General features: G+C 41.2%; 1 protein-coding gene and 1 long non-coding RNA gene across 4 annotated transcripts in view; one reads left to right on the top strand and one right to left on the bottom strand.

Annotated features, from left to right (window-relative positions):
- The window catches only part of LOC135101676 (uncharacterized), a 30,586-nt gene extending 9,256 nt beyond the window's left edge, over positions 1 to 21,330 (top strand). The window contains exons 2-8 of one of the 3 annotated variants that reach the window (XR_010269366.1): positions 5,208 to 5,369; positions 5,869 to 6,006; positions 6,392 to 6,583; positions 10,860 to 10,990; positions 13,421 to 13,551; positions 18,601 to 18,731; positions 20,851 to 21,330. Coding sequence is in view for 2 of the 3 variants with exons in the window: in XM_064006002.1 (XP_063862072.1) it covers positions 5,208 to 5,369; positions 5,869 to 6,006; positions 6,392 to 6,583; positions 20,851 to 20,910 (552 nt within the window). In the remaining variant the exon portion in view is untranslated. Of the gene's footprint in view, positions 1 to 1,490; positions 1,570 to 5,207; positions 5,370 to 5,868; positions 6,007 to 6,391; positions 6,584 to 10,859; positions 10,991 to 13,420; positions 13,552 to 18,600; positions 18,732 to 20,850 lie in introns of all 3 variants that reach the window. The other 2 variants (XM_064006003.1, XM_064006002.1) reach the window with 2 other exon arrangements.
- A 782-nt stretch (positions 21,331 to 22,112) lies between these two features.
- The window catches only part of LOC135101678 (uncharacterized), a 9,399-nt gene continuing 6,511 nt past the window's right edge, over positions 22,113 to 25,000 (bottom strand). The window contains exon 4 of the long non-coding RNA XR_010269367.1: positions 22,113 to 23,050. This is a non-coding gene — a long non-coding RNA (uncharacterized LOC135101678). The remainder of the gene's footprint in view (positions 23,051 to 25,000) is intronic.

The following is a 25,000-nucleotide window of genomic DNA, read 5'->3' as shown; positions in this document are numbered from 1 at the left end:
GTGTGTGTGTGTGTGTGTGTGTGTGTGTGTGTGTGTGTGTGTGTGTGTGTGTGTGTTTCATTACTTAGTGTTCATTACATCTATCGAAACAGTTTCGTTGTTTTTGTTATTATTTTCTATTACCAAACATGTATTTCTTCTTTTTTTTCTTTCTTCTTCTTCTTCTTCTTCTTCTTGTTCTTCTACTTCTCAATCCCTCTTCCTTTCTTTCTTTCTTTCTTTCTTTCTTTCTTTCTTTCTTTCTTTCTTTCTTTCTTTCTTTCTTTCTCTTCTTCTTCTTCTTCCCAATCCCTCTTCCTTTCTCCTTTTTTTTCTTTTTCTTTTTCTCTTTCTTTCTTCTTCTTCTTCTTCTTCTTCTTCTTCTTCTTCTTCTTCTTCTTCTTCTTCTTCTTCTTCTTCTTCTTCTTCTTCTATATATATTCTTACTTCTTTTCCTCCTTACTCTTCACTATTTTTGTATATATTTGTTTGATTATTTAACAAATCTGTCAATCAGTCAGTTCTTTGCTTATTTATAAGAGAGAGAGAGAGAGAGAGAGAGAGAGAGAGAGAGAGAGAGAGAGAGAGAGAGAGAGAGAGAGAGGTGCATCCCTATGAGGCAGGATAAAGAGTTGATGATTTGGCCAGGAGAGGAGATGGGTGAACAGCAAATACATAGGGAAGTTAGAAGAATGGGAGTGTGATGGGCTGCAGTTGTAGAAGATGGTTTGGAAGCAGGTGTGGTCATCAGATGATCCACATGTCCAGTATAGGGAAGCTATTGGGTGGCCTGGAATATGGTAGAGTGGCCCCAGCTATGATAGGATGCCAGGCAGGAACAGGAGAGGGCATAGAGAGGAGAGGTGTTGCTTGCTTTCCTGGAACACAAACAGCTGGAGTGAGGGAAAGTGGAGGGATTATGGTGTGATGGGAGTACGTGAGACAGGGTGGCATGACACCATTGAGTGGAGTGAAGGAGGGTGGGAAGTCACAGGCAGATGTAGGCCAGCAGGAGAGAAGAAAGGAGGTATGTGGGTGCTTGTGAGAGAAGAGGAAGGTACGAGTATAGAGGAAATCAAGTTAACAGTATCAATAGACTGAGGTTAGATGTTTCCATTATCTCTTAAAATAGTTGTGGTATAAAATGCTGTGAAAATCAGTGGTGTGGGCTTGCTAGCTGGGTATATATAAACCAGTATTCAGAAACGCTTTGGTCTCTTCCTCACCACAAGTATTATCCAAGGGCACAGAGATGATTAGTTGGGTTCTCAAGAGTATTTCTCCTATTCATAGTATAGAAATCTTGTTTGTCTGTCACTAGAACTATAAAAGCACCCTTAAAGACCTGCATAACTTGAAGTACAGCCTTTTCAATGTAGTTCAGGTGTGGTGCACAAGTGTTTCAGAATGTAGACCATTATTAGGTAGATTTTATTTGTATTTATCTGTTTAATTTATTTATTTATCATTATTATTATTTTTATTTATTTATTTTTCTTCTTTTTTTTCAGTGATGGGTGATGTTGGTGAGTTGGGCAAGGAGGTGGAGGAGGAGGAGGTGGAGGAACTCGAGAGAGAGGAGAAAGAGAGGTGTGTATTGTGTTGTTTATGTGTGTAGTGGAGTCTAATGTACACCAGTAGTCTTTCTGCATTTCCTCTTTCCTATAAGTTGACCTCTCTCTCTGAATTGAATGTGTCTACCTATTTCTACTTATCCCTTTCCCTAGATTTGTGTATCTTCTTTTAAAATCTCCCTAGTGACTCAGCACTAACAACCTGATTACTGAGTCTGTTCTTTTCATCCACCACTCTTTGAGAATTACCGTATTTGATGGCTCATAAGACGCTACTTTTTTCTCAGAAAAAGGGTCAGTAAATTAGCCTGCGTCCAATGAGGCAAAGGTCCAACTTTGAGGCAGTAATAGGTTACAAGTCTACGGCAACAGAGGCTCTAAATTCAAACCACAGATGTCTTTGCACAACTAAATAAAGTCATGATTGGTAGTACGCCACAAAATGCTCTTTCTTTCAAGGTACCAATGTGTAGTATCTCATACTTACTGGTAATCCACATAGACTTTGACCAGTCAGGAAGAATTTGCTTAACCATGCACCACTTCTTCTTGGAGTTTTGTTGGGGCAGTGTAGGTTGTGATGTCACAGCCTTTGATGCCCCAAAGGTGAGGTATCCAATTATAATATTAGACTAGATGTGATGGAGCTGGTTGGATTTGTGGAGAAGGTTCTGGCAAGGTGGAGATGGTGCACCACGTTTTTCAAAACAAACGCGGTCGGTTGCGCTCCGACGTGACGTACTCGGTGACACCGAGTGTGACGCCGTTACTGATTGAGGTAAGACAATAGCCACACTTTCATACAATTAAAATTGAACCTATCTTTTTAACATTCTTGCTTTGCATACATATGAAAAAGATTGAAGCTAGAGAAACTTTTCTTTTATGAAAATAGACTAATACACCTTGAGAACGAATATTTCTTCTATAAAGGAATTGAGTGTCATGGGATAGGCTGGCTTGAGGTGATGATCTGCATAATATTCATGTAATAGCTTATGCAAGAGTGTTTAAAACTTCCAGATTTTATTACACAACATGATGGAGTCAAAAAAACGACACAATTACACAATTGCATACAAGCTACAAGTAATACAATATGCTAAGGAAAACGGCAACAGAGCTGCTGCTAGGCATTTTGGTCCACCTCCAACTGAGAAAATGATTCGTTTTTGGCGAAAACAAGAGGAAGAACTTCAGAAAGCTGTGAAATCAAAACATGGTCTTCGCACAAAGAAAGCTAAATGGGTGGAACTGGAAGAGGAGATGAAGGCTTGGGTTGTTGATCAAAGGAATCAGGGTGCAATAGTAACAACTAAACAAATAATTTTTGAAGCTAAAGAAAGGGCAACTGCCAAAGGCTATGATGATTTTGGTGGTAATGAGGGCTGGTGTTATAGATTTATGAAAAGGAATGGATTAGCAATGCGAACTAAAACAAAAATATCACAAAAAATGCCTATGGCATATGAAAACAAAATTCTTGAGTTTCATAAATACGTTATAAATCTCAGAAAGGACACCCATTTTGAAATGGGACAAATTGCAAATATGGATGAAGTACCACTGTCATTTGATGTGCCTTCTAATAAAACAGTTGATTTTAAAGGTTCTAAGACTGTGACTATTAAAACCTCAGGCCATGAGAAAACTCATTTTACAGCAGTACTGGCTTGTTGTGCTGATGGCACTAAATTACCACCTTTCCTCATATTCAAGAGGAAAACCTTTCCCAAAGAAAGCATTCCACCAGGTATCTTTATTCATGTTCATCCTAAGGGCTGGATGGATGAGGATGGTGTGAAGCTGTGGCTTGACAAAGTATGGTCACGGCGTCCTGGGGGACTTATAAAAAAAACATCACTTCTTGTGTGGGATCAATTTAGGGCTCATTTAACTCAGGCTACCAAGAACAGAGTACACAATCTAAACACAAAAGTGGCTGTAATACCTGGTGGACTAACATGCCAGTTGCAACCACTTGATGTTTGCATAAACAAACCTTTCAAGGTGTATATGCGTGAGCAGTGGAACGCGTGGATGAGACTCCCGCAACATGACAAAACACCATCGGGCTTCATCAAGAAGCCTACAATAGCCCAGGTTTGCCAGTGGGTAAAAATTGCTTGGGATAAAGTAAAAACAGAGACAGTGGTGCTTTCATTCAAGAAATGTGGCATCAGTAATGATCTTGAGGGCACAGAGGATGACCTTCTATACGAAGGCAGTGACTCTTCTACTTCTAGTAGTGATTCTGGTGAGCTTGAGGAATGCAGTACTGATGACAGTGACAATGATTTTGTAGGGTTTGGATGTGAATAAAAATGCTACAGTTGTGCTAAGCAAATTTCAGAATGAATAAAATCAATTTATTTTCATGAATTTGAATTAAAAACTCTTTAGTTTTGTTGTGTAAGATTTCAGAATGAATAAGATCAATTTATTTGCACGAAAATTTATTTGAATTAAAAAAAGGAATGAAACACTTCAGATTTGGTTTTTTACTTTTGTAACTTCTAAGAATAATACTAATTTATTTTCACGGATTTGAATTTGAATAAAATGTAGTAGGTAAACTATAGTAATTTGTGCAAGGTATTCAAAGTGAATATTATGAATTTGTTGTGATTTGAATACGAATTAAAAGATACAATTGTACTAAATTTTATGATGAATGAAATAATATTTCAAGTAAAATACACTTTAGAAAATAAAGTTAGTAAGTCTGCTTTTACACATCCTTTGGCTTTGAAAATGTACTAAAATACTGCATAAGAATTACATGTGAAAGATGCTAAAAAATAAAGTATGAAAAAATTTTATTATCACTGTAGTCCCTCAGTTAATGGTGCCGCCAAGAGCTAGGTGCAGTTAATGTTTACCTACATTCAGCTGAACCGCATTAAGACTGAAACTCCCCTGCTTACCACACCTTTTGGGCACTAGAGGCTGTGACATCACAGTCTGCATGGCCCCAACTAAAATACCAATAAGAAGATTGTGTTTACACGTCAGCAGGATTGGTACAATCTTGTCTTTCAATACCCTCAACCGAACCATTACGTTCTGGCTTTCAAGGCCCGCAACCTTACCAAGATTTGACTCCAGAAATCCAACCAGCTCCACTGTATCTAGTCTGAAACACTCCCTGTATACCACACCTTTGGGACGCCAGGCTGTGATGTCACGGCCATCACAGCCTCAACAAAACCCCAAAAAGAACAAGTAAGCTGCTAGCATAAATTAAACTTTTAAATGCTGAGTATTGGTATCTAATAGTGATCTAAATGCACGTGAGAGTCTTCAAATGTCGCTTGAATTCCTTGACTTCATATCGATAGCCTAAATCTGTTAATTTTTGTTTTTTTCTATTTCAATACATGCCAGAACTGGGTGCGTCTTATGAGCCCGTGCGTCTTATGAGCCATCAAATACGGTAGTTCCTTGCACTCTGCTGCTTTGACTGGCCACTACTGCATGAGCCTGTCTTCACTCCCTGACATCTCAGTCACTTGATTCAAATGTCTGATTAATTAGTTATAATAAATCAATTGGAAGTTTGTTTGATAAGACTGTGGGCCTGTGTAGCCATGGAAGATATTGACTATTGAAATCTTGAGAACACTGTGTTGAAATCTGTCACATTATTCACAGAGCCAGGGAGTGATGCTGCTAAGACCTTCACTGTCTATCCAGAGGGATCCACAGGTGCTGGTGGTGGAATCTTGCTTGGACAGTGTGGATGGCAAGCAGTCAGGGTTCCAGTCAAAGGTGGTGGTGATCCATGCCCAGGACACCAGGGAGGATGCACTGCAGGTGGGTCAGTCAGTCAGGCTGTGCTGGCAACCTTAGCTCAGGGAAAGAGATGGAAATGCTAGGGGTATCTTAATTTCATTCCTTCATTCACTTGTTGAGTGGAGGTGTACTTCACATAGTTTGGACCAGATCTAATTGACTGGTGACCTGACTGGTGAGCTGAGGGGAAAGGGACCTGCTGGAGTTATCTCACTTTCATTCCTTTACTCACTAGCTGACAGGTGTGCTTCACACAGTCAGATCTTGGTGGTGGGAATGCCTCAACTTTACTCATTCGCTGACAGGAGGAACAAATTAAATTAGTTTTTAGCAGATCTGAAGATAAGGAAATTCCTTGTGTTGTGAGATGCCATGATTTTGCTTGGCATAAGAGAATAAGTTTACATATTTTCCAGTAAGATGTTGATGATCCCTGTAGAAGTGACTTGCTTTGTATTGCTTCCAGGAAGCATTTATTACCTAGAGAGAGCCTTCATTATTGGTTTGATTCTTCCCACAGCTTGCATCTCAGCTGAGGAATCCCATGGAGGGCAACAGATTGTATGTGTTGCTTCTGCAAGAGTCTAAGAAGAACACACAAGTTAAGAGCAGCCTGAGGTGTGATCCATGGAACAGCATCCACAAGTGGTTCATCAAGGTACATAAAGACTCCATCCCACCTTGTCTTGACATGGGGATGATGCAAGTCAGTGTGTGTGTGTGTGTGTGTGTGTGTGTGTGTGTGTGTGTGTGTGTGTGTGTGTGTGTGTGTGTGTGTGTGTGTGTGTGTGCGCCTGTAACACACAGGCACATTTCTCCAAAAGGTGACACATTATCTTTCAGAATGGCTTCACTCCTGCAAAACAACTGTGTACTTTTCTCTCACAAATCCACACACAGCAGGAACATTTTCCTAAGAGGATGCTGTTCTTATGTGTTGCAGTGCTGTGTCTCTCACTTTCAACAAGCTCTAGTGGAAGTTAAGGGGAGTTTCAATAGTGTTTTTATGATTTGAATGACTGAACATTGGTGACATTCCTCAGGTTGATGCTGTGCTGCCGGTACTGTCGCCTCAGCTTCTGCGTCAGATTCAGAACAGAGACTTCAGCAGAGAGAGTGAGTGGGAGAAACGCTACAACCGCTTTGCCCACTCGATGATGCTAGACCAGCATGTGGAGTACGGGAGCAAGAATGGGTTCTGCCGTGCCGTTTGTCCTGCCAGATTCCCGGAGGAGGTTGGTGATGCCTCCACTTGCATGTCTTTTCTGTATTTTGTATAGACCTGTTTGTATTTTACAGGATTAAGTCAAATTCTGTTTGGATGTATGTGACCAGCTGTGCTGTGTCTGACTGTCCTTTTCCACTAGGGACTGATGGGGCTAAGAGTGTGAATGATGTCTGTGTGTGTGTGTGTGTGTGTGTGTGTGTGTGTGTGTGTGTGTGTGTGTGTGTGTGGGATTGCCAGCTTTTTTTTTTTTTTTTTTTTTTTTTTTTTTTCTGTATGAGTGACACTGGCCAAGGGCAACAAAAATCTTATAAAAAAATGCCCACTGAAATGGCAGTCCCATAAAAGGGTCAAAGCTGTGGTCAAAAATTGATGGATAAGTGTCTTGAAACCTCCCTCTTGAAGGAATTCAAGTCGTAGGAAGGTGGAAATACAGAAGCAGGCAGGGAGTTCCAGAGTTTACCAGAGAAAGGGATGAATGATTGAGAATACTGGTTAACTCTTGCATTAGAGAGGTGGACAGAATAGGGGTGAGAGAAAAAAGAAAGTCTTGTGCAGCGAGGCTGTGGAAGGAGGGGAGGCATGCAGTTAGCAAGATCAGAAGAGCAGTTAGCATGAAAATAGCGGGAGAAGACAGCTAGATATGCAACATTGCGGCAGTGAGAGAGAGGCTGAAGACAGTCAGTTAGAGGAGAGGAGTTGATGAGACGAAAAGCTTTTGATTCCACCCTGTCTAGAAGAGCAGTATGAGTGGAACCCCCCAGACATGTGAAGCATACTCCATACATGGACGGATAAGGCCCTTGTACAGAGTTAGCAGCTGGGGGGGTGAGAAAACTTTCGGAGACGTCTCAGAACACCTAACTTCATAGATGCTGTTTTAGCTAGAGATGAGATGTGAAGTTTCCAGTTCAGATTATAAGTAAAGGACAGACTGAGGATGTTCAGTGTAGAAGAGGGGGACAGTTGAGTGTCATTGAAGAAGAGGGGATAGTTGTCTGGAAGGTTGTGTCGAGTTAATAGATGGAGGAATTGAGTTTTTGAGGCATTGAACAATACCAAGTTTTCTCTGCCCCAATCAGAAATTTTAGAAAGATCAGAAGTCAGGTGTTCTGTGGCTTCCCTGCGTGATATGTTTACCTCCTGAAGGGTTGCACGTCTATGAAAAGACGTGGAAAAGTGCAGGGTGGTATCATCAGCGTAGGAGTGGATAGGACAAGAAGTTTGGACCTAGTTGTGGTTTATAGGAGTGGAGTAATCTCATGGTATCCCATCTCTATATGTGTCCAGTTTGGCCTTAAAAATATGGACTGTTACAGCATTGACGTCTTGCTGAAATCATTACATTTGTTCACACTTCTGAGGAAAACTTTACTCCTTGATGTCTCTTCTACAGTTAACTTTCTTCAGCTTCTTACTGTGTCCCCATGTACTCTGTATATCTAAAGTTATTAAACATTCTTTTTCCACATTTTCCATACCATGTATCATTCTATACATGTTTATTAAATTCTCTCCTCCTCTCTCTCTCTCTCTCTCTCTCTCTCTCTCTCTCTCTCTCTCTCTCTCTCTCTCTCTCTCTCTCTCTCTCTCTCTCTCTCTCTCTCTCTCTCTCTCTCTCTCTCTGTGCTTCTGTTTTTCCACCTTCCTATGACTTGAATTCTTTGAAAGGTGAGGTTTCAAGACACTTATCCTCCAATTTTTGACTCTTCCCTTTTGCAGAGATCTCCATTCTTGGAGATTTAAATGTTCATCACCAGCTTTGGCTTTCCTCTCCCTTCACAGACCATGCTGGTGAACTAGCCTATAACTTTGCTATCCTCCATGACCTAGAGCAATTGGTGCAACACCCTACTCGTATTCCTGACAGTCTTGGAGATACGCCCAACATTCTTGACCTTTTCCTGACCTCTAATCCTTCTGCTTATGCTGTCACCCTTTCTTCTCTGTTGGGCTCCTCCGATCACAATCTCATATCTTTATCTTGTCCTATCACTCCAATCCCTCCTCAGGACCCCCCTAAGTGAAGGTGCCTCTGGTGTTTTGCCTCTGCTAGTTGGGGGACCTGAGGAGGTATTTTGCTGATTTTCCTTGGAATGACCACTGCTTCCGTGTCAGAGAGCCGTCTTTGTGTGCTGAGCGCATAACAGAGGTGATAGTGTCTGGCATGGAGGCGTACATTCCTCACTCTTTTTCTCGTCCTAAACCTTCTAAACCTTGGTTTAACACAGCTTGTTCTCGTGCTATACATGATAGAGAGGTGGCCCACAAAAGGTACTTAAGCCTTCCATCACCAGAATCTCATGCACTTTATATTTCTGGCCGGAACCATGCTAAGTCTGTTCTCCAACTAGCCAAAAACTCCTTCATTAACAGAAAATGTCAAAACCTTTCAAGATCTAATTCCCCTCGTGATTTCTGGCATCTAGCCAAAAATATCTCCAATAACTTTGCTTCTTCTTCTTTCCCTCCTCTATTTCAACCAGATGGCACCACTGCTATCACATCTATTTCTAAAGCTGAACTCTTTGCTCAAACCTTTGCTAAAAACTCTACCTTGGAGGATTTTGGGCTTGTTCCTCCCTCTCCTCCACCCTCTGACTACTTCATGCCACCTATTAAAATTCTTTGCAATGATGTTTTCCATGCCCTCGCTGGCCTAAACCCTCGGAAGGCTTATGGACCTGATTGGGTCCCTCCTATTGTTCTCCGAAACTGTGCCTCCATGCTTGCACCTTGCCTAGTCAAACTCTTTCAGCTCTGTCTGTCAACATCTACCTTTCCTTCTTGCTGGAAGTTTGCCTACATTCAACCTGTTCCTAAAAAGGGTTACCGTTCTAATCCCTCAAACTACTGTCCTATTGCTTTAATTTCCTGCCTATCTAAAGTTTTTGAATCTATCCTCAACAGGAAGATTCTTAAACGTCTATCACTTCACAACCTTCTATCTGATCGCCAGTATGGGTTCCATCAAGGCCGCTCTACTGGTGATCTTCTGGCTTTCCTTACTGAGTCTTGGTCATCCTCTTTTAGAGATTTTGGTGAAACTTTTCCTGTTGCCTTGGACATATCAAAAGCTTTTGATAGAGTCTGGCACAAAGCTTTGATCTCCAAACTACCCTCCTACGGTTTCTATCCTTCTCTCTGTAACTTCATCTCAAGTTTCCTTTCTGACCGTTCTATTGCTGCTGTGGTAGACAGTCACTGTTCTTCTCCTAAATCTATTAACAGTGGTGTTCCTCAGCGTTCTGTCACCCACTCTCTTCTTATTATTCATTAATGATCTTCTAAACCAAACTTCTTGTCTTATCCACTCCTACGCTGATGATACCACCCTGCACTTTTCCACGTCTTTTCATAGACGTGCAACCCTTCAGGAGGTAAACATATCACGCAGGGAAGCCACAGAACGCCTGACTTCTGATCTTTCTAAAATTTCTGATTGGGGCAGAGCAAACTTGGTATTGTTCAATGCCTCAAAAACTCAATTCCTCCATCTATCAACTCGACACAATCTTCCAGACAACTATCCCCTCTTCTTCAATGACACTCAACTGTCCCCCTCTTCTACACTGAACATCCTCGGTCTGTCCTTTACTTATAATCTGAACTGGAAACTTCACATCTCATCTCTAGCTAAAACAGCTTCTATGAAGTTAGGTGTTCTGAGACGTCTCCGAAAGTTTTTCTCACCCCCCCAGCTGCTAACTCTGTACAAGGGCCTTATCCGTCCATGTATGGAGTATGCTTCACATGTCTGGGGGGGTTCCACTCATACTGCTCTTCTAGACAGGGTGGAATCAAAAGCTTTTCGTCTCATCAACTCCTCTCCTCTAACTGACTGTCTTCAGCCTCTTTCTCACCGCCGCAATGTTGCATCTCTAGCTGTCTTCTACCGCTATTTTCATGCTAACTGCTCTTCTGATCTTGCTAACTGCATGCCTCCCCTCCTTCCGCGGCCTCGCTGCACAAGACTTTCTTCTTTCTCTCACTCCTATTCTGTCCACCTCTCTAACGCAAGAGTTAACCAGTATTCTCAATCATTCATCCCTTTCTCTGGTAAACTCTGGAACTCCTTGCCTGCTTCTGTATTTCCACCTTCCTATGACTTGAATTCCTTCAAGAGGGAGGTTTCAAGACACTTATCCACCAATTTTTGACCACTGCTTTGACCCTTTTAAGGGACTGGCATTTCAGTGGGCATTTTTTTTTTATTAGATTTTTGTTGCCCTTGGCCAGTATCCTTCCTACATAAAAAAAAAAAAAAAAATCAATGTGATTTTCAGACACACTTCAGTCACAAGATGAATGCAGTCAGCTACAGCATGACATAGACAAGCTATAGACAGTTGAGAGAGGAAGAAGTCAGTGGCACCCTCACCTCAGACAAGACAAAGCTAACAATTGATAATGAAAGGTGACATTATTCTCTTTAAAGGACTCTATTATTATTGTACCCATGAAAGCTGTTCTATTTTTTATTTATTTCTCTGTATTATAAGTATTTTGTATGTAAACTCCGATCACAATCTCATATCTTTATCTTGTCCTATCACTCCAATCCCTCCTCAGGATCCCCCTAAGTGAAGGTGCCTCTGGTGTTTTGCCTCTGCTAGTTGGGGGGACCTGAGGAGGTATTTTGCTGATTTTCCTTGGAATGACTACTGCTTCCATGTCAGAGACCCGTCTTTGTGTGCTGAGCGCATAACAGAGGTGATAGTGTCTGGCATGGAGGCGTACATTCCTCACTCTTTTTCTTGCCCTAAACCTTCTAAACCTTGGTTTAACACAGCTTGTTCTCGTGCTATACATGATAGAGAGGTTGCCCACAAAAGGTACTTAAGCCTTCCATCACCAGAATCTCATGCACTTTATATTTCTGGCTGGAACCATGCCAAGTCTGTTCTCCAACTAGCCAAAAACTCCTTCATTAACAGAAAATGTCAAAACCTTTCAAGATCTAACTCCCCTCGTGATTTCTGGCATCTAACCAAAAATATCTCCAATAACTTTGCTTCTTCTTCTTTCCCTCCTCTATTTTAACCAGATGGCACCACTGCTATCACATCTATTTCTAAAGCTGAACTCTTTGCTCAAACCTTTGCTAAAAACTCTACCTTGGAGGATTCTGGGCTTGTTCCTCCCTCTCCTCCACCCTCTGACTACTTCATGCCACCTATTAAAATTCTTTGCAATGATGTTTTCCATGCCCTCGCTGGCCTAAACCCTTGGAAGGCTTATGGACCTGATGGGGTCCCTCCTATTGTTCTCCGAAACTGTGCCTCCGTGCTTGCACCTTGCCTAGTCAAACTCTTTCAGCTGTGTCTGTCAACATCTACCTTTCCTTCTTGCTGGAAGTTTGCCTACATTCAACCTGTTCCTAAAAAGGGTGACCGTTCTAATCCCTCAAACTACCGTCCTATTGCTTTAATTTCCTGCCTATCTAAAGTTTTTGAATCTATCCTCAACAGGGAGATTCTTAAACATCTATCACTTCACAACCTTCTATCTGATCGCCAGTATGGGTTCCGTCAAGGCCGCTCTACTGGTGATATTCTGGCTTTCCTTACTGAGTCTTGGTCATCCTCTTTTAGAGATTTTGGTGAAACTTTTGCTGTTGCCTTGGACATATCAAAAGCTTTTGATAGAGTCTGGCACAAAGCTTTGATTTCCAAACTATCCTCCTACGGTTTCTATCCTTCTCTCTGTAACTTCATCTCAAGTTTCCTTTCTGACCGTTCTATTGCTGCTGTGGTAGACAGTCACTGTTCTTCTCCTAAATCTATTAACAGTGGTGTTCCTCAGCGTTCTGTCACCCACTCTCTTCTTATTATTCATTAATGATCTTCTAAACCAAACTTCTTGTCTTATCCACTCCTACGCTGATGATACCACCCTGCACTTTTCCACGTCTTTTCATAGACGTCCAACCCTTCAGGAGATAAACATATCACGCAGGGAAGCCACAGAACGCCTGACTTCTGATCTTTCTAAAATTTCTGATTGGGGCAGAGCAAACTTGGTATTGTTCAATGCCTCAAAAACTCAATTCCTCCATCTATCAACTCGACACAATCTTCCAGACAACTATCCCCTCTTCTTCAATGACACTCAACTGTCCCCCTCTTCTACACTGAACATCCTCGGTCTGTCCTTTACTTATAATCTGAACTGGAAACTTCACATCTCATCTCTAGCTAAACCAGCTTCTATGAAGTTAGGTGTTCTGAGACGTCTCCGCCAGTTTTTCTCACCCCCCCAGCTGCTAACTCTGTACAAGGGCCTTATCCGTCCATGTATGGAGTATGCTTCACATGTCTGGGGGGGTTCCACTCATACTGCTCTTCTAGACAGGGTGGAATCAAAAGCTTTTCGTCTCATCAACTCCTCTCCTCTAACTGACTGTCTTCAGCCTCTCTCACACCGCCGCAATGTTGCATCTCTAGCTGTCTTCTACCGCTATTTTCATGCTAACTGCTCTTCTGATCTTGCTAACTGCATGCCTCCCCTCCTTCCGCGGCCTCGCTGCACAAGACTTTCTTCTTTCTCTCACTCCTATTCTGTCCACCTCTCTAACGCAAGAGTTAACCAGTATTCTCAATCATTCATCCCTTTCTCTGGTAAACTCTGGAACTCCTTGCCTGCTTCTGTATTTCCACCTTCCTATGACTTGAATTCCTTCAAGAGGGAGGTTTCAAGACACTTATCCACCAATTTTTGACCACTGCTTTGACCCTTTTAAGGGACTGGCATTTCAGTGGGCATTTTTTTTTTATTAGATTTTTGTTGCCCTTGGCCAGTATCCTTCCTACATAAAAAAAAAAAAAAAAATCAATGTGATTTTCAGACACACTTCAGTCACAAGATGAATGCAGTCAGCTACAGCATGACATAGACAAGCTATAGACAGTTGAGAGAGGAAGAAGTCAGTGGCACCCTCACCTCAGACAAGACAAAGCTAACAATTGATAATGAAAGGTGACATTATTCTCTTTAAAGGACTCTATTATTATTGTACCCATGAAAGCTGTTCTATTTTTTATTTATTTCTCTGTATTATAAGTATTTTGTATGTAAACTCCGATCACAATCTCATATCTTTATCTTGTCCTATCACTCCAATCCCTCCTCAGGATCCCCCTAAGTGAAGGTGCCTCTGGTGTTTTGCCTCTGCTAGTTGGGGGGACCTGAGGAGGTATTTTGCTGATTTTCCTTGGAATGACTACTGCTTCCATGTCAGAGACCCGTCTTTGTGTGCTGAGCGCATAACAGAGGTGATAGTGTCTGGCATGGAGGCGTACATTCCTCACTCTTTTTCTTGCCCTAAACCTTCTAAACCTTGGTTTAACACAGCTTGTTCTCGTGCTATACATGATAGAGAGGTTGCCCACTAAAGGTACTTAAGCCTTCCATCACCAGAATCTCATGCACTTTATATTTCTGGCTGGAACCATGCCAAGTCTGTTCTCCAACTAGCCAAAAACTCCTTCATTAACAGAAAATGTCAAAACCTTTCAAGATCTAACTCCCCTCGTGATTTCTGGCATCTAACCAAAAATATCTCCAATAACTTTGCTTCTTCTTCTTTCCCTCCTCTATTTTAACCAGATGGCACCACTGCTATCACATCTATTTCTAAAGCTGAACTCTTTGCTCAAACCTTTGCTAAAAACTCTACCTTGGAGGATTCTGGGCTTGTTCCTCCCTCTCCTCCACCCTCTGACTACTTCATGCCACCTATTAAAATTCTTTGCAATGATGTTTTCCATGCCCTCGCTGGCCTAAACCCTTGGAAGGCTTATGGACCTGATGGGGTCCCTCCTATTGTTCTCCGAAACTGTGCCTCCGTGCTTGCACCTTGCCTAGTCAAACTCTTTCAGCTGTGTCTGTCAACATCTACCTTTCCTTCTTGCTGGAAGTTTGCCTACATTCAACCTGTTCCTAAAAAGGGTGACCGTTCTAATCCCTCAAACTACCGTCCTATTGCTTTAATTTCCTGCCTATCTAAAGTTTTTGAATCTATCCTCAACAGGGAGATTCTTAAACATCTATCACTTCACAACCTTCTATCTGATCGCCAGTATGGGTTCCGTCAAGGCCGCTCTACTGGTGATATTCTGGCTTTCCTTACTGAGTCTTGGTCATCCTCTTTTAGAGATTTTGGTGAAACTTTTGCTGTTGCCTTGGACATATCAAAAGCTTTTGATAGAGTCTGGCACAAAGCTTTGATTTCCAAACTATCCTCCTACGGTTTCTATCCTTCTCTCTGTAACTTCATCTCAAGTTTCCTTTCTGACCGTTCTATTGCTGCTGTGGTAGACAGTCACTGTTCTTCTCCTAAATCTATTAACAGTGGTGTTCCTCAGCGTTCTGTCACCCACTCTCTTCTTATTATTCATTAATGATCTTCTAAACCAAACTTCTTGTCTTATCCACTCCTACGCTGATGATACCACCCTGCACTTTTCCACGTCTTTTCATAGACGTGCAACCCTTCAGGAGGTAAACATATCATGCAGGAAAGCCACAGAACGCCTGACTTTTAATATCCAACTAAGCCTTGAATCCATGTATACTTTATGCATTTACCGTCTCCTCATCCAGACTATTCCATACATCAATAGTTCTATATGAGAAATTATATTGTGACATCTCTTCTACAAGCACTCCTCCTCAGCCTCTTCCCGTGTCCTCTAGTGTCCCGTGTATCCCAGACCATTAAACCGCTTCGGTCCACCTCCTCTGCTCCCTCACATGCTATATATATGGCAATCAAGTCTCCCCTTTCTCTCCTCTTTTCCAACATTGGTAGACGTATTCTTGCCAGTCTCTCTTCATATGACAAGCCCCTTATACTTGGTACCATCTTCATAGCTGCTCTCTGAACTCTCGAACTTCCTTATATCCTTTTTCTTGTATGGCGACCACACTACTGCTGTATATTCTAGTCTAGGTCTTATCAGCGACACAATCATCTTCCTGACCATCTCTTCATCCATATATGCAAAGGCCTTGTAATTTTGCTAATGCATCTCTCCGGGGTCAGGTTCCCAGTCACTGTAACGCCGAGATCCTTTTCCTCTTCTGCTCCACTCAACCTTACACCATTCAACACATAATTTCCTTTTATTCTTGTACTTTTTCCAAATTCTATTACTTTACACTTCTTTAAATTAAATTCCATTTCCCATCTATAACTCCACTCTGATATCTTATTCAGGTATTCTTGTAATGTTCCACAGTCCTCCTCACTCAACTTTCTTCAGCAACTTGGTGTACTCCACTTATGACTTCCTTCCATGATGATTTTTTTTATCTTTTACTACTGTTCTCATTTCTCTGCTTGTCAAGAAATTTTCCATCCATCTGAGCAGGCCCCCTCTTAGCCCACCATTATGCTTCAACTTCCACAACAATTTCCTGTGTGGCACTTTATCAAAGGCCTTCTTCAGGTGTAAATCAACACAATCAGCCCATCCATCTCTTTCTTGCATTATATCCACCACTCTAGAATAAAAACTCAGTAAGTTTGTAACACACGATCTCCCTCTCCTAAATCCAAATTGTTGCTTTATTATCACTTCATTTCCTTCTAGGGACTGCAACCATTTATCCTTCACCAGTCTTTCACACATTTTGCACACCACACTTGTTAGAGACAGGTCTATATTTTAAGGGCTCCTCTTTACTACCACTTTTGTGTATTGGCACTATGTTGGCTCTCTTCCATTCAATTGGGACTCTACTTTCAATTAAAGAGCTCTCAATAATATGTGTTACCCATGTCAACTGCTGATTGCACTCTTTTAGTACCCATCCTGACACTCCATCAAGTCCAGGGGCCTTGCTAATGTCTAGTCCCTCCATCTGTTTCTGGACATCCTCTTCAGTCACTTGGATTTCCCCCAGAGCCATTTCTTCACTCATCTCACTCTGCCACACAAATGTTTTCTCTTTTGTGAATACTGATTGAAAACTCCTGTTCATTATCTCTGCCAATTCAGCCGGATCCTCACACACTTGACTATTCACCTTCAATCTGCTTATTCCTTCTTTATTTTTCATTTTGCTGTTCACATATCTGAAGAATAGTTTTGGTTCCTCTTTGCATTTGTCCATTACATCTTTCTCATAATTTTTCCTTTCTTCTCTAATAACCCTTACATATTCCTCACAGGAGGAGGCAGTAGACACCTGCCGAAATGATAATTACTCCCAGTGAGGTCTAAAGCACTGTTCAGGGGATGCTGAGAACTTATCATTAAACCCAAACCTTTGCTATAAAACTATACCTTAGTCGATTCTGGGCTTGTTCCTCCCTCTCCTCCACCCTCTGAATACTTCATGCTACCTATTAAAATTCTTTGCAATGATGTTTTCCATGCCCTTGCTGGCCTAAACCCTCGGAAGGCTTATGGACCTGATGGGGTCCCTCTTGTTGTTCTCCGAAACTGTGCCTCCGTGCTTGCACCTTGCCTAGTCAGACTCTTTCAGCTGTGTCTGTCAACATCTACCTTTCCTTCTTGCTGGAAGTTTGCCTACATTCAGCCTGTTCCTAAAAAGGGTGACCGTTCTAATCCCTCAAACTACCGTCCTATTGCTTAAATTTCCTGCCTATCTAAAGTTTTTGAATCTATCCTCAACAGGAAGATTCTTAAACATCTATCACTTCACAACCTTCTATCTGATCGCCAGTATGGGTTCCATCAAGGCCGCTCTACTGGTGATCTTCTGGCTTTCCTTACTGAGTCTTGGTCATCCTCTTTTAGAGATTTTGTGAAACTTTTGCTGTTGCCTTGGACATATCAAAAGCTTTTGATAGAGTCTGGCACAAAGCTTTGATCTCCAAACTACCCTCCTACGGTTTCTATCCTTCTCTCTGTAACTTCATCTCAAGTTTCCTTTCTGACCGTTCTATTGCTGCTGTGGTAGACAGTCACTGTTCTTCTCCTAAATCTATTAACAGTGGTGTTCCTCAGTGTTCTGTCACCCACTCTCTTCTTATTATTCATTAATGATCTTCTAAACCAAACTTCTTGTCTTATCCACTCCTACGCTGATGATACCACCCTGCACTTTTCCACGTCTTTTCATAGACGTGCAACCCTTCAGGAGGTAAACATATCACGCAGGGAAGCCACAGAACGCCTGACTTCTGATCTTTCTAAAATTTCTGATTGGGGCAGAGCAAACTTGGTATTGTTCAATGCCTCAAAAAGTCAATTCCTCCATCTATCAACTCGACACAATCTTCCAGACAACTATCCCCTCTTCTTCAATGACACTCAACTGTCCCCCTCTTCTACACTGAACATCCTCGGTCTGTCCTTTACTTATAATCTGAACTGGAAACTTCACATCTCATCTCTAGCTAAAACAGCTTCTATGAAGTTAGGTGTTCTGAGACGTCTCCGCCAGTTTTTCTCACCCCCCCCAGCTGCTAACTCTGTACAAGGGCCTTATCCGTCCATGTATGGAGTATGCTTCACATGTCTGGGGGGGTTCCACTCATACTGCTCTTCTAGACAGGGTGGAATCAAAAGCTTTTCGTCTCATCAACTCCTCTCCTCTAACTGTCTTCAGCCTCTCTCTCACTGCCGCAATGTTGCATCTCTAGCTGTCTTCTACCGCTATTTTCATGCTAACTGCTCTTCTGATCTTGCTAACTGCATGCCTCCCCTCCTTCCGCGGCCTCGCTGCACAAGACTTTCTTCTTTCTCTCACTCCTATTCTGTCCACCTCTCTAACGCAAGAGTTAACCAGTATTCTCAATCATTCATCCCTTTCTCTGGTAAACTCTGGAACTCCTTGCCTGCTTCTGTATTTCCACCTTCCTATGACTTGAATTCCTTCAAGAGGGAGGTTTCAAGACACTTATCCACCAATTTTTGACCACTGCTTTGACCCTTTTAAGGGACTGGCATTTCAGTGGGCATTTTTTTTTTATTAGATTTTTGTTGCCCTTGGCCAGTATCCTTCCTACATAAAAAAAAAAAAAAAAAAAAAAAAAATCAATGTGATTTTCAGACACACTTCAGTCACAAGATGAATGCAGTCAGCTACAGCATGACATAGACAAGCTATAGACAGTTGAGAGAGGAAGAAGTCAGTGGCACCCTCACCTCAGACAAGACAAAGCTAACAATTGATAATGAAAGGTGACATTATTCTCTTTAAAGGACTCTATTATTATTGTACCCATGAAAGCTGTTCTATTTTTTATTTATTTCTCTGTATTATAAGTATTTTGTATGTAAACTCCGATCACAATCTCATATCTTTATCTTGTCCTATCACTCCAATCCCTCCTCAGGATCCCCCTAAGTGAAGGTGCCTCTGGCGTTTTGCCTCTGCTAGTTGGGGGGACCTGAGGAGGTATTTTGCTGATTTTCCTTGGAATGACCACTGCTTCCGTGTCAGAGAGCCGTCTTTGTGTGCTGAGCGCATAACAGAGGTGATAGTGTCTGGCATGGAGGCGTACATTCCTCACTCTTTTTCTTGCCCTAAACCTTCTAAACCTTGGTTTAATACAGCTTGTTCTCGTGCTATACATGATAGAGAGGTGGCCCACAAAAGGTACTTAAGCCTTCCATCACCAGAATCTCATGCACTTTATATTTCTGGCTGGAACCATGCCAAGTCTGTTCTCCAACTAGCCAAAAACTCCTTCATTAACAGAAAATGTCAAAACCTTTCAAGATCTAACTCCCCTCGTGATTTCTGGCATCTAACCAAAAATATCTCCAATAACTTTGCTTCTTCTTCTTTCCCTCCTCTATTTCAACCAGATGGCACCACTGCTATCACATCTATTTCTAAAGCTGAACTCTTTGCTCAAACCTTTGCTAAAAACTCTACCTTGGAGGATTCTGGGCTTGTTCCTCCCTCTCCTCCACCCTCTGACTACTTCATGCCACCTATTAAAATTCTTTGCAATGATGTCTTCCATGCCCTCGCTGGCCTAAACCCTCGGAAGGCTTATGGACCTGATGGGGTCCCTCCTATTGTTCTCCGAAACTGTGCCTCCGTGCTTGCACCTTGCCTAGTCAAACTCTTTCAGCTGTGTCTGTCAACATCTACCTTTCCTTCTTGCTGGAAGTTTGCCTACATTCAACCTGTTCCTAAAAAGGGTGACCGTTCTAATCCCTCAAACTACCGTCCTATTGCTTTAATTTCCTGCCTATCTAAAGTTTTTGAATCTATCCTCAACAGGGAGATTCTTAAACATCTATCACTTCACAACCTTCTATCTGATTGCCAGTATGGGTTCCGTCAAGGCCGCTCTACTGGTGATCTTCTGGCTTTCCTTACTGAGTCTTGGTCATCCTCTTTTAGAGATTTTGGTGAAACTTTTGCTGTTGCCTTGGACATATCAAAAGCTTTTGATAGAGTCTGGCACAAAGCTTTGATCTCCAAACTACCCTCCTATGGTTTCTATCCTTCTCTCTGTAACTTCATCTCAAGTTTCCTTTCTGACCGTTCTATTGCTGCTGTGGTAGACAGTCACTGTTCTTCTCCTAAATCTATTAACAGTGGTGTTCCTCAGCGTTCTGTCACCCACTCTCTTCTTATTATTCATTAATGATCTTCTAAACCAAACTTCTTGTCTTATCCACTCCTACGCTGATGATACCACCCTGCACTTTTCCACGTCTTTTCATAGACGTGCAATCCTTCAGGAGGTAAACATATCACGCAGGGAAGCCACAGAACGCCTGACTTCTGATCTTTCCAAAATTTCTGATTGTGGCAGAGCAAACTTGGTATTGTTCAATGCCTCAAAAACTCAATTCCTCCATCTATCAACTAGACACAACCTTCCAGACAACTATCCCCTCTTCTTCAATGACACTCAACTGTCCCCTCTTCTACACTGAACATCCTCGGTCTGTCCTTTACTTATAATCTGAACTGGAAACTTCACATCTCATCTCTAGCTAAAACAGCTTCTATGAAGTTAGGTGGTCTGAGACGTCTCCGCCAGTTTTTCTCACCCCCCCAGCTGCTAACTCTGTACAAGGGCCTTATCCGTCCATGTATGGAGTATGCTTCACATGTCTGGGGGGGTTCCACTCATACTGCTCTTCTAGACAGGGTGGAATCAAAAGCTTTTCGTCTCATCAACTCCTCTCCTCTAACTGACTGTCTTCAGCCTCTCTCTCACCGCCGCAATGTTGCATATCTAGCTGTCTTCTACTTTTTCTTCTTTTATTAATCCCCCTCCTCCTCCTCCTAATAACCCATACCACACACAATAACCGAGCCTTTTACTTTCAGACCAGCAGCAGCAGCAGCAGCAGCAGCAGCAGCAGCACACAAGAGGTGTTTTCTGTATGATGATGATAATGGAAAAAAGCATGTTATAAGCAGGGCAACGTAATGAAATTCAGTGAATGGACGTGTGTGCGTGGCTGCAATCACTATGAAATTAAGTTGAAAATAAGAAATATATTACTTTACAGAAAGGAATGCTTAGAGTGAATGAAATTACTGTAATGAATGAATGGAAATAAAGTTGTGAGTCATTAAATGATTAGGAAAAGAAGCTGTGAATAGGTGCATTATTGTTATTACTGAAAGGAAGAATATTTGTAGGATATGTCATGTATATTATCAAAGTGTTTTCATTCTTACTTTCTTCTTTCTCTTTCATCTTTTCTTAGTATATTTAAGTGAATCTCTCTCTCTCTCTCTCTCTCTCTCTCTCTCTCTCTCTCTCTCTCTCTCTCTCTCTCTCTCTCTCTCTCTCTCTCTCTCTCTCTCTCTCTCTCTCTCTCCAGCCATCTCTTCTCTCTCTCTCTCTCTCTCCAGCCATCTCTTCTCTCTCCTTCCATCTTTTTCTTAGTATATTTAAGTGAATTTCTCAGATCTCTCTCTCTCTCTCTCTCTCTCTCTCTCTCTCTCTCTCTCTCTCTCTCTCTTTCTTTCTTTCTTTCTTTTTCTTTCTTTTTCTTTCTTTCTCTTTCTTTCTCTCTCTCTCTCTCTCTCTCTCTCTCTCTCTCTCTCTCTCTCTCTCTCTCTCTCTCTCTCTCTCTCTCTCTCTCTCTCTCTCTCTCCAGTAGTCATTAGTCAGTGAGGAGGTAGTAGCAAGTAGTGTTCAAGTAGCCTTAGTAATAGAATAGTTTGGCTTGCATGGCAGTGGTTAAAACATCTACCCTCTCACATTATTGGGGTGAGACCACTTGCTTCATATGAGCCAAATGGGGTGACTCCTCCCCTCCCCACCCCTCCCTGTCAATCTGTGGGTGAGTGTTGCCCATGCACCTTTAAGGAGATCAAATTTGAGAGGTACATTTTGCTTATTCCTTCTGATTATGCAGGATTCAACCATTAATTTCATCTCTATAAAACTCTATGGGTTTCACTTGCCATAGACTTGTGGGATGAAACAAGGGAGAGCATTTTGCAGTCTCTCTTTTTTTCATCTGTGTTACAGTCTATGGGTTTCACCTGCCCAGGTTGGTGGTGGTGGGATGGGGTGGGGTGGGGGAGTTCTAATACTCTGAGGGGCGCCCTGCTGTAGGTTGTCAAAAGAAAAATTTATTATTATTATTATTTTTTATTGATTTTGTTATTGTTCTCAAGTTCTCAGTATTATTAAAACCAGCACTAACATATTTTACAGATCAATCAATCAATACTATTTCCAATAAATATTTACTAAATGTTATTGTTTTATTAACACTCAAACTACATTAATGATGAGATGAGTAGAGAGATTTTGTTTTGGGGTGAGGGAAAAATTGTGCTTTTGTGATTTAGAAGGAAGCATAAATTGTGTGTTTTGTTGAGTTAAAGGGTAATTTTAGTAACTTGAGAAGACAAAGGAAGAAATTGTGTTTGTGATTTGTAATAAACACAGGATGAGGCAGAAATGTGTGTGTGTGTGAGTGTGTGTGTGTGTGTAAAAATACATTTAAATGACATAACAGTAATGAAACCCAACTCATTGAATAGAATACCATTAGCCATTATTAATTGCAATCAATTTTCTTACTAAATTTACAAGTAGATAATTAAAGTTTAAAACACAAGTAAATTAACTTAACCCATCTATTAATAACACCATTAGACTACTAAACATTATATCAATTACATCCACCAGTAATTACAATACTACCCATTATTACCATTACACCAATGCATCTCTCTCTCTCTCTCTAATAATATTGGCAGAGAGAGAAAGGAGTTTTATTTATTAGTTAATTATTATTATTATTATTGTTATCACCGTTAGATTAAAAGCAGTGGCACATTAAAAATCACCGGTATTAATTACAGTACATTTTTTTCTTTATTACATCATTACAATATAAATGTGATGATTCTGGTAAAGTAAGTGAGGAGAGAAGAAATTCAAGGAAAGCTGGAGCTCTTCATTGCACTCCTTACTAAGTGACCTTCCTCTCGGACTCTCCATCACTAAGTCCTAGACATCTTAAGGAGAAAAGTGACCTCTCTCAACATCTGGCCTCACCTGAAATAAGAGGTTAGTTTTTTAATCACCAGTACTACTACTACTACTACTATTACTGCCCTTAAATTACTCCATAATAATCACAAGAACAGAGGAGAAGGAGGAAGAAAGGGAAGCCACTTATTTATATATTAATTCACACCACAAAAAAAAATTGGGATAAAAACACATTAATTTTAGATAAAACAAGATAAAATATGAATACAATATAAAGGAAAGATAGAAAACCCATATTAATTAGGTCAGAGATATAAGGATCAAATCATCCCCACAGTATATAAAAAAAAAATTATTCACATGACAAATCAGATTAGTACAGTAATTCTACCCAGGGATTAAATACACCCAAAAGTAGATAGATAACTTAGCATACACCCCAGTTAATTATACTCACAGGATTACAGATTCAATAGAAAAAGAAATGTATAGTTAGTTAACGGTTACGACACACCCAGACTGATCCAGTTCACGGTAATGCAATTATTCATCCCAAAACTTTACTCGTACAATCTGAGAAAACCATCAATGCTTTCGGAAAGTACACGTATTTTAGAAATATTAAACAACATAATACGAGCATCATTTATTATCTATTTGTTATTTTCAAGAAGTATTTGTGGGATTTTCTTGGCCGTGTTTCAATGGGTTTGTGGTTTTGTGGTTTTAGTGATGTTTTTGGATGTAAATGAGAGAAAATGTGGGAAAAAAGTACTGAGATGTCATGTCACAATATACTGTTTCAAAATATAGACAATTATTTTGTGTGTGTGTGTGTGTGTGTGTGTGTGTGTGTGTGTGTGTGTGTGTTCCACTTCCTAATGAAAATGTGTTTATATTATAAAGTGTGTGTAAAGAATGAGAGATATTGGTGCTTAACAACTTAGATACACCAAGGAATATCTCTCTCTCTCTCTCTCTCTCTCTCTCTCTCTCTCTCTCTCTCTCTCTCTCTCTCTCTCTCTCTCTCTCTCTCTCTCTGTGTGTGTGTGTGTGTGTGTGTGTGTGTGTGTGTGTGTGTGTGTGTGTGTGTGTACGGTACTGCTGGTAACCTCGCGAGCAAATATGATGAAAAAACTATGTATTTTGAACGAATTTTGTGACGAATATGGTATGAGAATGAACGCCAGTAAAACCAAGTTTTTTGTTATACGTGGAGGACTGGGTGACGCTGAACTGTTCCAGGTGGGTGACAAAACAGTCGAGCACTGCAGTCACTATATATATTTGGGGTCACCGTTCACTTGTGACGGGTCAGTGTCGTCCGCTGTCAAGCTTCACGCCAGGAACAAGTTGTGTCACGTGCTAAAGTTTGTTTCGTTCGTACGTAAGAACAACGACATCCCATTTATTGTTAAGCGACGTGTGTTTGATGCTGCCCTCCTCTCCTCACTACTGTATGGTTCAGAGTCTTGGGTCGGTGCTGATTTAAAGCCCATCACAAAGCTATATATTTGGGCTATGAAGGAGTTACTGAATGTGAGGAGGACAACACCGAACATAGTTTGCTGTGCCGAGTTAGGATATCCCACGCTTGTAGATTGGATCCAGCATAAGCAACATAAATTCTACCATGAAATGTGGTCAGAAAGAATGAACATGTTTGACGACCCATTAATTTTCGCAATAAGATCTTCATTTGCAATGAACACTCCAGCGGGGAAGTTGATAGCACAAATGGTAAACACTGCCGTGCCGCATAAGTCTACTTTATTGCGAAATGTTCACATGATGCCATCTCTCACTCTGTAGCCTCAAGATGCTTAGTGTATAAGATGATGAACCCTGACTTAGCAGTACATGACATATACACAACAAGACACACGATAAACGACATACATAGAGTGTCATTCACACGGTGAATACATACATAAGATGTTAGTTAACACTTTCTGTAATCCACTGTAAGATAAATATGTTATATTTGTCCAAAATTTAGAGGGTGCATGTCAT

The sequence above is a fragment of the Scylla paramamosain genome, chromosome 6 (genome assembly GCF_035594125.1).
Source record: "Scylla paramamosain isolate STU-SP2022 chromosome 6, ASM3559412v1, whole genome shotgun sequence".
NCBI classification, from domain to species: domain Eukaryota; kingdom Metazoa; phylum Arthropoda; class Malacostraca; order Decapoda; family Portunidae; genus Scylla; species Scylla paramamosain.
This window is presented reverse-complemented; position numbering and strand designations above follow the sequence as displayed.